We start from the raw sequence: 13,851 nt of genomic DNA, 5'->3' as shown, positions 1-13,851 counted from the left end.
CAATTTCATTTTATATCGTATTTGAAGCATATTGATATTGTTTGTTCGGTTTGAATTAAAGTCAACAGTTTGAACTATTACAACTGTAATTTATAGAGATAAAAACACTTAGTAGAAACCGATACGGATTAAAAGCAGACGAACAGGCTAACCATGCGTCCTCTAGGGAGAATCCTTTGTCACGTACGGTCGCCTCTCAAATCCAGTCATCTTGTCACTGTCGTTCCGTGCGATGCAGTTTGGCTCTTGTACAGTTTGGCTCTTGTACAGTTGAGCCCGTGACATCCTGCACGCGGTTGGTTGCATTCTGATTAAGGGTCGATGTTTACTTATCTGCGTAAAGCCATTCTGCGTGAGATACATAGAAGTAGAATACTAATCACATGTTAATGGCGTCATTAAGCTCTGCGCTGCACCAGAAACGTAAATAGAATCTGTATACAGCTTCTGGTCACTTGAATTTGATCACCGCAGCCCAGTTTTTTTTTGGTTGGGGGGATGAGAGGAGGAAGAAGGGCAGTGAGATATTCCCTTAGCTCCCCGTTTATTTCGTTAGAATTGAGTTCCATTTTAATAGTTATAATTTAGATAAAACTAATTAAATTTATATATTTATATATTATTCTAAATCATGTGAGAGATAGTTATATATTACATTTATGTTATAGTGAAGCAAGTAGAAAAGCGTGTTATAAGTTGTATATCAGAAAAATAGTATGTAATATATAGAATTAATTTCCATAGATATGCTTATATGATAACTTTAAAAAATGGTAGAATTTTATATTCTAAAAAATACTATATTTTATTAGTAAGATTTAAATTTTTTAAAATAAAAGGAAACAAACGAGACCTTAATGAAACGGAGTGGAGGCAAGATGTGATGATGTATGAGGGATAGACAGAGCGACAGGAAGTCGGACCTTTTTCGGCCGAGTATATTCCTTCTTTAGTTGTCAAAAACGTGACACCGAAGCATAAAAACATCGAGTGACAATTTAAAAGAACCATATTTGGACATAAAATAGTCACGTCAATGCACGGACGATTTTGCTACAGGATAAAGAGGTGACGGAGCTGCCTGCCAAGAAGGCAGCTCCAGTCTGGCTCTCCGTCCAGATTACTACAGCAGTGACCTCTGCACCCCCGTGCCGGGATAAGGCACAGATTGGACGCCAGGAAAGGAAGAGCACAAGTACAGCTCCTGAGTGTTGCTTGCTAATCATACGCTGAATATTGTTCATCATAGACAACAACAACAAAAAAAAAGATGCAATGGAAACAACTAGATTTCTTCATGCGTGATGCACTTACCTGTATAAGAGAACCTACAAGATATACACACCATTAGATATCTGATATATACTCGTACATGTTTACTCAGCAACACTTTCACACAGGGACTTTTCTGGTTTCTAGCACAAACACAGCATCTAGGAAGGCCATCAGTCCTGTTCACGACCACTTGCGGTAACTGAAAGAATCCCAGCAATCGGATGATTTCAACCACCAATCTTTGAAGCGAATCAAGAGAGGCAAACTGGAATGATACATCTTTTTGTTCACTTGACTGCTCCAGACGACCTGCTTCAGTTCATGGCAGAGGTGGGTACAACCAACTCCCTGTAATCTTTACGGATGCTCCACAGAATCTCTGCGCACCGCTTCATGCTCGGTCGGTTCCTCTTAGTTGGGGCTAAGCATTGCAGAGCCAGCTCATACAGCTTCTCGACCGCTAGATTGATCGCATCGGTCGCTTCCAGATTCGGATCTAGTGTTTGGATAGCATTGCCCTCCACAAATTTTTCCATTGCCTGTAAACACGCGTAGTATATTAGGGCATGAACGAAACACATTAAGGGGTGTTTGAATGTACTAGAGCTAACAGTTATGAAGTGTTTGAATGCACTAGACCTAATATTTAGCTGCTAAAATTAGTTGCATACATCCAAACAGTATAGCTAATGTTTTAACTATTAGCTGTTTTTAGCAAACTAGCTAATAGTTAGCTAGATATTTGTTAGCTAGCTAATTTTACTAGCAACTTTTTAGACAACTAACTTTTAGCTCTAGTTCATTCAAACAACCACTTAGTTACCTAAAAAATTGCTAGTGAAATTAACTAGCTAACTATTAAATAATTTACGAAAAATAGCTAATAGTTAAACTATTAGCTAATATGTTTGATGTCTCCAGCTAATTTTAGCTTACTAACTATTAGCTCTATTGCATTCAAACTCCCCTAAGACATTCAGTGTGGCATGTATGAAACACATTAAGATTGAATATATAATTTTTTTTGTTCTTGCCCGTAAAAGGAAAAAAGTTTATTTTCTAATGACAACATGAGTGTTTCTATTTCACCAGGTTATGGGAACCAATGGTGATGCAAATAATAAGGGGGTGTTTGGTTCCCACCTCATAAACTTTAGTGACTAAAATTTAGTCACTTAGTCCCTAAAATACCAAACAGGGAGACTAAAATAGGTTTTCCAAATAGGATTTTTAGGGAGTAAAGTTTAGTCCCTAGTCCCTAAAGTTTAGGAGGGTGGGGTGTTTGAATGCAACTAAAAATTGGTAGTAGAATTAGCTAGCTAGTAGCTAATTTAACAAAAATAGCTAATAGTTGAATCATTAGTTAAACTGTTTGTATGTCTTCAAATAATTTAGCAGCTAACTATTAGCTCTATAGCATTCAAACATGGTCTAAGGCATTGTTTGCTTTCTTTAGTCACTTGACTAAACTTTAACGGCACTAAAGTATCTTGTTTGGTTTCAGTGACTAAACCTGACTAAAAAGCATTAATTACTTTACATAAAGACTGTATTACCCATATTTAATAGGGCACAAGGAAGAAGAGAGGGCATGTACATGCAGTAAAAATGCCACTTTAGTCGCTTTTAGGGAGGGTTTGGTTTCTAGGGACTAATTTTTAGTTTCTCCATTTTAGTGATTAAAATTTAGTCACTAAACTTTAGTCGGATGACTAAATGAACCAAACAGGGCCTTAGTTAAGGGCTTTTAGTCATATCGTTTGCTTCTTTAGTGACAAAGTGACTAAAGTTTAGTCACCCTAAACAAAACAGCCCCTAAATGAACCGAACACGGAAACACCCCCTAAGTATTATGTCTGGAGTGACATAAACTTACCCATTTTGTGGTAACACGCTCAATGATTGCCTTTTTTGGCTCTATAGGGCGCCTCCCAGTAACCAACTCCACCAGAAGGACTCCAAAGGAGTAGACATCACTCTTCTCATTGAGCTGGTATGTTCTGAGATATTCTGGATCGAGATAGCCTGCTGTTCCTTTGACTTGAGTAGATATATGACTAGAATCAGTTGGAGCCAGTTTGGCGAATCCAAAGTCAGCAACCTTGGCTCGACAATTGTTCATTAGAAGAATGTTTGAGGATTTGATGTCTCTGTGGATGACTGGATGATCTACATTGATGAAACAAATGAGACGGTATTAATTGCTAATGATCCGGGTGCTATATGTCTACAGATGATTTTTGACAGTCACATTTCTTCATATGAAAGTAAAGCTAAGCAACAAAAATTACCTTTAATATACATCTGAAGGTCAAACCCTACAAGTTCATAGTATCCAAGATTTCAAGACATGTAGCAAAGACTCTTACATCTAACCAAAATTTAACTTAGACAGTTTCTTCTAATTAATGGCCTGGGTAAAAGCTTGTCGCAAATTTGTGGAGAGGTTCATCCTGTGCCATTTACAGGTTATGCAATGGAGGATCTATCATGAAATACACAATAATTCCCTACAGATTGATGCCATGTAAAATAATCGAAGAGACATCTCAATTAAATATTGACAGCTTTCGCACTAGGACTAAAACTTATAATCTTGAATATTTTTTAGGTGCTGATCATTCTTGCAACAGCTGTTCCTGGAATATCTAATGCTGGTTTCAATCGTATCATCTCTACTAATTACAGCAAAAGTAGACAAGCATAACATATGATAACTTGATTTAACGATGAATTATGCCATATCGTTTCAGAAATAAACAAAATGAATAATTGAAGTATGCAAATTTGAAATATATTTTCATGAAAAGGAAGAGTTGAAGTATGCAGATTTGAAACATATTCTTCTGGTTAACAGGTAAATACTAGAATGTCAAAGATTATTCATGAAACATTACCACCATGAACAAAAGGAACAATTAATATGGAAAATTAGCAACAAAATGCAGCTGAAAGAATATTTACCTGAATAGGTATGAAGATATGTAATAGCATGAGCCACATCAATTGCAATTTCCAATCTCAGTGAGAATTCCAATATTTTACCATTTATACCTGCATATAGCTATCCTCATGTAAGATACAGTTCGTACAGGGCTACATGCCTTTGCACTTCTAATGCATAAAGTGAAATTGACAGGACCATGGCATTCTTACAGTCGAGGTGCTCTCGAAGATTCCCATTGGGAACATACTCCACAATAATCAACTGCTCGCCACCAAACTCCAGGTACCCATGAAACCTAACCAAATTCAGGTGCTCAATGCGTTGCAATGTCTCAATCTCGTTCCAGAACTCACGACCCATATGCTTGTCATAAACATTCTGGAAACAATGGAAACTCATATAGTCTTGTACCAAGAACTAGTTTACATAAAAAGGTCATAAGAATAGAAGGAAAAACCTTCTTGGCACGTTTGACAGCGACAAGAGTACCATCAGCAAGCTGACCCTTGTATACAGTCCCAGAACCACCCTGCCCAATCTTGAAGTTCGGCGAGAAGTTCTTTGTTGCTTTCTGGATCTGCGGCAAGGAGAATTTTGTGCTGCCAGGGATCTCCCTATCTAAAGAACTCTTGTGCATGGGACTATACATTCCTTTAATCGATCGCTTGCTCCCAAACACGCTCCCACTGTTAGAACCTTGTGAGCTCAAAGACTGCGAGACTGCAAATTTAACAGAGGTAAGGCCCTGAGCATGCCAGAAAACATATCGATAACACGTGCTGCAAAAATTGTTAAAACACGTTTACGTGTATTGTCCAATGAATTCAACAGCACCGATTCAATGATAACTTATCTTTAATTGCGTCACGACTTCGAAAGAATTAACGGAGAAGGTCACAGTTCACCATTACAGGTTTTAGAATTCTTCATAGATGAGAGGGAACATTAACAAATCCGTACCTCATTCTTTACAGGTTTTGGAATTCTCCTTCAATCATAGAGGACGTTAACAAATCCGTATTGTGGTAGGGGACTAGGGGTTTGCATATAGTATGGCGGCTCGTATTGGGCTGGGGCAGGGCCACATGGTGACAGATGGAACGCAAACAAACAAATAAATGAACCATAAAGGTCAGACAGGCGAAGTGTCGCACACGTCCGGTATACAGTAAAACTCATCAGGACGACAGGAGACAAATGTTATTGTTGCAGCAGAGCTGCACTGCATAAACTAAGATCAAAGCTAAATCTTCTGCAAACAAAACAGGGAGCACTAATTAGACACTAGTATTGCTAATAACTGGAGAAAATATCTCAAAACTGTTCATTGTACAAGGGCACTTTTCCGAATTAGTGCACAGTATCTAGTCTCCAAATCGAGCATAAAAAGCTTTTTTTTGGCAAAAAGAAAAAAAAACACGCGCGCGCGCACGCCATCTTGGACTGAAAGCGGGAAAATGGGCGGAGAAAGGTGCGTTTGCCTACGTACGTTGGTGGGAAGGGTGGGATTCGTCGGACATGGAGTTCTCCGGCGAGCGCGCCTCCGGGGGCACGAAGCAGGACCGGAAGGCGTCGAGGAAGGAGATCCCGCGCGCGCCACCGTTCGCGGAAGGCTGCGAGGCGGACGACGCCGTGGTGGCGACGGAGAAGCGGGACAGCTCGCCGCTGCCGCCCGGATCGCTCCGGCTCCCGGCCGAGCCGGTGCCGCTGACGCTCTTCATCATGGCCTTGGACCCCTCCCCTCGGATCGCACTGCACGCGCGGCGAGGATCCTTCGGTGGCGTGCGCAGACGCAAGGGGAGCTGCTACGTCTTGATGGCCTGGAATTGGAAAGCGGCGGTTTGACGATGACACGGGAAGAAGGAAAGAGCCGGGGGCGAGAATGGTCGGAGACTCGGAGCCGTGGAGTTTCGCGCTCTGTGTTCGGTGCCTCAAGTTGGACTGGTTCGGGTCAGGAAGAGTTCTGCGAGTAGGCCCAGCCTGCAGCATGCGCTTTGTTATTTTTGTTTTACTTTTTTCAATCAGAAACTCCTCTAAATGTCTCTATAATATTTATATTTATATTTTTAACTTAATAAGAAATAATATCAACGATACATTTAATAATATTACTTTCATAGGGGAAAACCTTATTTCTATTATAGAATAACGGAAATACATGAGTTCGATTGAACTAGAGAAAGCAACGAACTAAACCACCCAGCCTGCTAAGGGTAAAGTTCACACTCAGAAGTAGAGGTGCCCAAACGGGCGGCCCGGCCCGGCACGGGCCCGTCAGACCCGACGGATAATCGGGCCGTGCCTGGCCGGCCGCAGCTCAGGCACGGCACGGCGGCCTGGTATCATGTTCTCCCATTAATTGAAGAAAATAGCAAAAAAAATGTGTTTGAGTGAGGATTTGAACCTGCGACCTCCCTCTACAAGGGAGAAAAAAACACTAACTAAAGGACACTAAGCAGTATAACTTGAGTGTGTTTGTTGTAAATAGCTAATATAAAATGTAAATATATATATACTTTGTTTTATAAAATAAAAAATATATAATTGTGTCGGGCCGGGCCGGCACTGCGTGCCGAGACAGCGGTCCAAGCACGGCACGGTTCTCGTGTCGGATCGGACCCGGCACTATTAAACGGACCGTGCTTCGGGCCAACCCGTTAGGCACGGCCCATTTGGCCATCTATACTCAGAAGTTAACATACCCTTATAACTAAAAACGAAACAAGCCTACTGTTTTCAACATAGGTAATTCCAGGAGAAGAACATGGTAATACTAATTATATATTATAAATATCAACATTTTTATATGTATTCAATCAAAGCTACCTAAATTACTAATTTTAGTCACTTTTAGTCTGTAGTCTCTAAACTACCAAACGGTATAACTGAACGAGACCTTCCAAATAGAAATTTTAGGACTAAAATTTAATTAGTTTTAAAGTTTAAGGGGTGACTAAAGAACCCAAACATCCTTTAATTATTGATGCCGAGAAATATGAACGACAGTAAAAAATAAGAAATAGAAGGAATGCACATTTTTTACGAACATATGTTACCACGTCTTATCGTGAATCGTGAGCGCTTTCAGAAGTCTAGACGAGCAGATAAGGAAATTAAAGATACCACAGGTGCCTGGTATCAAAAAGCAAATCACTGACATCGAAAGATAATCATAATTAGCTAGAACAAGGACCCACGCTAGGTTGGACAATTCGAATCCGTATGGGCACACCACAAAGGCACAAAAGAACCTCGGTTCACAAAAGTTCCTTTAGCTTGTTTCGTGAATCGTGACTGGTTCTCTTATCTCTTGTACAAGTGTTTGCAGCCTTGAGCTGACAATGAGCTTAACGTGAGGCATTAACCTAGGCGTGCCATTTATCTATCCTACAGCGATTTATTCGACCGGCAAATCACTGGTTGGGACCCATGAACTTGATCTTCCATCTAGGTTCATTCTGAGGTTCGCTTTCGAACCCAATATAAAAAAACGGAATAATAGGAAAATTACATGAATATGATAGATTGATAGGAATAGATGAAATAAAGAGATGAAAAAACATAGAAATATAACAGGAATGTAGGTGCAAAACAAAGAAATAAGAAGTATAGGAATTTTGTATATCTAGGCGTTTGGATGGGCAAAGCAGAAACACAAGAATGTTAAAAGGAATTTTATGAGAAAAAATATACGGCTTTCTCAATCAACCTATTTTATTCCATTCTACTCCATTGACTAGAAGCTAGCAGGTCTTATTAGAACATTGTGTGCCTAATTCCTCGTGCACATGGTTTTTTTATGAGTTTTCTAATAAGTGGACTCATTTTTCCTCTAGTTTCCTATGGAGTTGAAGGGGAAGTTTCCTTCATATTTCATATGAACATTCCTCGCAATCCAAAGGATGCTACAGGAATCTAAACCGTAGTGTTAAGCACTATTTGTGGCATATATATATATATATATATATATATATATATATATAATATATATATAGGCTGCCCCATACCGTTTTCCCACAAAGTCTATTCTCATTCTCACGTGCATCTCACGTCTAGCTAAAATTAAATTAAAAAAACAGGCTCCAAGGGGATTCAAACCCGCGACCTTTCAAATAAATATGTTTGTAGCTACCACTACACCACATATGTGTTTATGTCTACATTTATTATAGTAAAAACATATAATACATCTCTCCCGAAGCTCACCTGCTACCCTTGCACAATGTGTAGTAGTAGATAAGTATCACTGAGATTATTAAATTATATTTTTGGATTGAGGGAGTAGTATTTAAAGAAGAGCCTTGCATGCAATTTCTTTTGTTTGAATAATGTTTTCAACTTAAATACTTTTTTTTGCATGTGTAACATTTATTCTCCATAATATTTTTCCATGGATCTAACTTATAAATCATTTTCATAAACCAATGTCAAAGATGAATCCATGTTTCTTACTTGGAAACCCCGAACAAACACCACTAGCACGAGGCGCTCGCGTTGGCGTCGCTCACCGACGACGAGAAGAAACTTGGCGACTGTCAGTTCGAACTCTGGAAGCAGTCCTACACGGCCCATGCGCCGCTGTATACGGCAAGCTCCGGCGCAGCCGCCGCTTGGACGTGGTCCAGAACGGCTGCACCGCGCTGTCCATCGTCAAACATGGGGACCTCATGGTCGTCGCCAATGTCGACAACTCTCGGGTTGTTTTGGGCATCGCAACCTACGACGACGCCATCACGCCGTCTAGCTCATCATCCACCTGAAGCCTAACCTGCCACGTAAGTCGCTACTGACCGACCATGAATTCTTGTGCGCTGGAATGATGACCATTGTTGTTGTTGTGTGAGTGTCCTCGAACAAGATGTATGTAGAGGAGTAGCACATCCGGTGGTGCAACGACCAGGTGTACTACCTCGCTGATGAGCCCGGGGTGCACTTCATTTGGCAGCCCAGCCAAGAGTGATCGGTACTCACCATATCGCGCGCGTTCGACGACTATTATATCAAGGATTGTGGCGTCATCTCGACACCGGAGGTGAGCAGAGGTGGACCGACAACAATGACCACTCGCCATCGTCGGGGTACCTTTTGTGCCGGCCTGCCTTTAATTCTCTTCGCAAACACACACTTGCATTTTTTGTTTAAGCAAGCGTGTATGGTGGTGCGTGCCTGATGACTAACGATGTACGACGGAACTTCTACTGGCAGGTGTGGCACGTGCTCTCCAATAATGAGACCATGCAAATCATGACATATATCGAAGTCTGCATGATACTGATGGTTGCAATGTAGTAGTGAAACAACTAAATTAAAATAACAAAATTTATGTATGGCTAGGATCACAAATGGATTATGAAATATTTTCTTATAACAATATAAGACACATTTTGTATATAAGTTATCATGGTATTATATGTTCCCGTTGCAACGCACGGGTACTGACCTAGTGTGTATATATATATATATATATATATATATATATATATATATATATATATATATATATATATATATATACACGACAGCACTAAAATGCACCTGGATGCATTCTCTATATTGAATGCACCCAGGCGTAATATATAAATACACCCCGATCAAGCCTCAGCGCGCCCTCGGCCGTCCTGTCCCCGCGCATCCCTGCCACCCGCCGCCGCGCGCCTCCCTGACCCCGCGCCACCCTCTCCCCCGCAGCCTCCGAGCGCCTCCCTGTCACCGCGCCGCCACCGTCTCCTCCTTCCTCAGATCCTCTAACCCTAGATCCATGGCCCCACTGTCGCTGCCGCACCTTGAATCGCCTCGATGCTCCTCCCCTAATTCCTTGGCGATTGTTGTGGCTGGAGATGCTGATCCGATATTGCCGTCTCCGATTGCGACAACGGGAGCGGGTGTACGCGGCGGATCAGGTGATCCCTTGCATCACAAGACGTTGCTGACGCCACCGCCTTCAATTCCACCTGGATCGCTGGTCACTCCTGATGCAACCCAGCTGTTCCATCCGGTAAGAAAAAAACAATCAAAAATTGTTGCTCCATCGTCGTTTGTTCAATATTGGTTGCAATTAATGATTGCAACTGCGTGGTTTGTTGATTTTCTATTGCAACGTTTGTTGCTTGCTGATTGCAACTATGTGTATCCTCAAATTGCAAACTTGAGTCTCTGTTTTTACTCACTGATTACCATTGCATGGTGTGTTTGTGCTCCAGTTGCAACGTTTGTTGCTTGCTGATTGCAACTATGTGTATCCTCAAATTGCAAACTTGAGTCTCTGATTTTACTCACTGATTACCATTGCATGGTGTGTTTGTGCTCCAGTTGCAACGTTTGTTGCTTGCTGATTGCAACTAGGTGTATCCTCTAATTGCAAACTTGAGTCTCTGTTTTTACTCACTGATTACCATTGCATGGTGTGTTTGTGCTCCAGTTGCAACGTTTGTTGCTTGCTGATTGCAACTAGGTGTATCCTCTAATTGCAAACTTGAGTCTCTGTTTTTACTCACTAATTACAATTGCATGGTGTGTTTGTGCTCCAGTTGCAACGTTTGTTGCTTGCTGATTGCAACTAGGGGTATCCTCTAATTGCAAACTTGAGTCTCTGTTTTTACTCACTGATTACCATTGCATGGTGTGTTTGTGCTCCAGTTGCAACGTTTGTTGCTTGTTGATTGCAACTAGGGGTATCCTCTAATTGCAAAACTCATGATTATGTGTTGTTCTGCAGGATGCAAACATACTTGATGTGTTTGTCCCCAGGGTGCAGCAAACATTTGATACAAAGGAAGAAGCCTACCTCTTTTACCTTGACTATGCAAAGTTGGCTGGTTTTAGTGTCAGGACAAAAAGGACTAGTAAAGAAACCAGACACTGGGTTTGCAACCGTGAGGGGTTTCTGAAGCCAGGTCAAGAGAATGAGGAACCTATGACAAATAAGACATCGATGAGAATTGGTTGCCCTGCTTATGTGAAGGTGAAGGAGGACAAGAAGCGCAATATTTGGTATTTTCATCATGTTCAGGAAGCACACAATCACAAACTTGAACCCTCACCAAGGATGGTGAGATATATGCATTCTCATAAGCAGAGGGAGGCAGCGTTGGATGACCTGTTTGCAATCATGTCAAAGAGTGGTGTGCCAACACAAGCAACAATGAATGTAATGTCAAAATTATTTGGAGGCCGTCAAAACTGGCCGTTCACAGAGAAAGATGTCCATAACAAGTAGGTCATAAAAAAACTGACATCATATCTTTGTGCGATATATTGACAACAACATATTTACTTGTTTTTTCTTTTATGGTACAAGAAAGCTGAGCAAGCAAGGGAGGAGAGGGACGGGGACATGGATAAACTGTTCCAATTTTTCAGGGAGTGCAAAGAACACAATGAATACTTTTACTAGGATGTGGATTTTGAACCAAAAACAAATGTGCTTCGGAGCATTTTTTGGTGTCATGCAAGTCAGCGTGCAGAATACAAGGATTTTGGGGATGTAGTCACATTTGACACAACACACAAGACTAACAACAAGCATATGTCGTTGGCCATGTTTGTGGGTTGCAGCAATAATTTGAAAAATGTGTCCTTTGGCCAAGCACTTCTTCGGGATGAAACAATAGACACATTCAGGTGGCTTTTTGAGACCTTTAAAAGTTGCATGGGTGGTCAGCAGCCTTTTGTGATTCTTACAGGTATGCTTTGGCTACAAAAAAATAATTGTCACATAATTACTGCTGTGTTGTTGCAACTGTATCTTTGAAGATGATTGCAATATTTTAAACTGCTTGATTGCAAACCTATTGGGGTTTTTTTGCTGATTTTTTTTGACACACAGATGAAGATGCAACGATGAAGGAAGTAATAAGGATTGTGTTTAACAAGACACAACACCGAAATTGCCGATGGCACATAACCAGAACATGGGATTACGAGCTCGAGGAGCTGTACAAAATGCACAATGATAATAATCTAAAGGAGAAACTGCAGTCCCTGATAAACTATCCTCTGGGGCCCACACAATTTGAGGTGGAGTGGAATAAGCTGGTGGATGAATGTGGCATAAGAGAACACCCTGCAATTGTTGCATTGTGGCAGAAAAGGAAGAGATGGATAGCAACATATTTCAAAGGCATGTACTGTGGGCGAATGACTTCCACCCAGAGATCTGAGAGCCAAAACAGGGTTTTGAAAGATGGTTATGTTAACAATGTGACAAGCCTGCATATATTTGCAAAGAGGGTGCTTGACTCGATTCAGCACACAGACCACATGGATGCTGGGGAGTCACACTACTCACAGGTATTTGCCCACACCCCTGATTTTTTTGGTCTGATTGTAAAAAAACTGTTAAACATAAATGATTCCAACTGCTGGTGTGGTGTGATTGCAACCCCACATTAGGTGTGATTGCAACTACTGTATAATTCTACCCAAATATCTGTTAAAAAATGTAAACAAAATGATTGCAACTGCTGGTGTGTTGTAATTGCAACTGCTGGTGTGTTGTAATTGCAACTGCTGGTGTGGTGTGGATGCAAGCACTAAATAACTCTGGGGAATTTTGTTAAACAAACAATGATTACAACTGCTGTCTGGTGTAATTGCAACTGATGGTCTGGTGTGATTACAACTTCTATATAACTATGCCCAAAAATCTGTTAACCAAACAATGATTACAACTGCTGTCTGGTGTAATTGCAACTGTTGTCTGATGTGATTGCAACTGCTGGTATTGATGCAGACTGAAGTTGTCAGAGCCTGCAAATCAAGATTTGATGAGCAACTCAGCAGGGTGTACACCAGGGCTGTGTATAATGAATACAAGAGGGAATATATTAACAGCACAGCTTTTGTGATAGAGCCTGATCCGGGAGTGGAATGCGGTTACTTGGTGAAACATGAGAAAGGCGATGGGACATTTTGCTGGGCACAACACGCATTCAAGGTGGTGGCTGACAAAGCAGCAGGCGTGTATAAATGCGAATGCATGCAGTGGGAGCATACAGGTGAGATGAATTGCAACCTCATTACATTAAAAAAAATTAAACATTGATGTTCCTGCATATTTACATCCAAATTGCAACAAAAAAATGCAGGTCTGTTCTGCATGCACATAATAAAGGCATTCACCCACATCCAAGTCCAAAACATACCTGAAAAGTACATTCTGAAGCGATATACATGTAATGCAAGATCTGAGGTTCCGTGGGACCGGCACGATGTGAGTGTTGGTGGTCAAAATGAGACAGAGCAGTCAAGGTTGTCGAAGTTGCTGCCAAAGTTAATGCGACTGGGAAGAGCGGGAAGCAAATCTGATAGAGCATACACTGAAACTATCAGGCACATCGACATGATAACTCCTGGGATTGAGCTTCTACGAACAGCGGAGATTGGTCCGATTGGTCCGGAAGAAGCAACAAATACTGAGTTGCAGCAAGATGCAGAAGGACGGCGGAATATTGGTCCCATTGCACCAACACAACAAAGTTCTGACAACAATATAGAACATGTTGTGATGCCAACTGGACCTACACCACCACCAGAATCGGGCCTCAATCCAGATTCTGCAAACTGCCTCACTGATCTAAGATTGACTGAACCGCCAGTGTCACGCACGAAGGGTAGGAAGTCTGCGGGTG

At 41.2% G+C, this 13,851-nt stretch overlaps 1 protein-coding gene across 2 annotated transcripts; it reads right to left on the bottom strand.

Annotated features, from left to right (window-relative positions):
• Positions 1-1,183: 1,183 nt before the first annotated feature.
• On the bottom strand, positions 1,184-6,170 carry LOC100285445 (uncharacterized). Of its 2 annotated transcripts, XM_020553213.1 has the most exons (7): positions 5,712-6,170; positions 4,680-4,942; positions 4,432-4,600; positions 4,240-4,329; positions 3,567-3,593; positions 3,152-3,444; positions 1,184-1,814 (listed from the first exon to the last, which is right to left on the bottom strand). In XM_020553213.1, the coding sequence occupies exons 1-7, from the start codon at positions 5,944-5,946 to the stop codon at positions 1,590-1,592; spliced, it is 1,302 nt and encodes a 433-aa protein (XP_020408802.1). In that variant the 5' UTR covers positions 5,947-6,170; the 3' UTR covers positions 1,184-1,589.
• Between the last annotated feature and the right edge of the window lie 7,681 nt (positions 6,171-13,851).

This window comes from Zea mays, chromosome 1 (assembly GCF_902167145.1).
Source record: "Zea mays cultivar B73 chromosome 1, Zm-B73-REFERENCE-NAM-5.0, whole genome shotgun sequence".
In the NCBI taxonomy this organism is placed as follows: Eukaryota; Viridiplantae; Streptophyta; class Magnoliopsida; order Poales; family Poaceae; genus Zea; species Zea mays.
The sequence above is the reverse complement of the archived record's forward strand: the minus strand, read 5'-3'. Positions and strand labels throughout refer to the sequence as shown.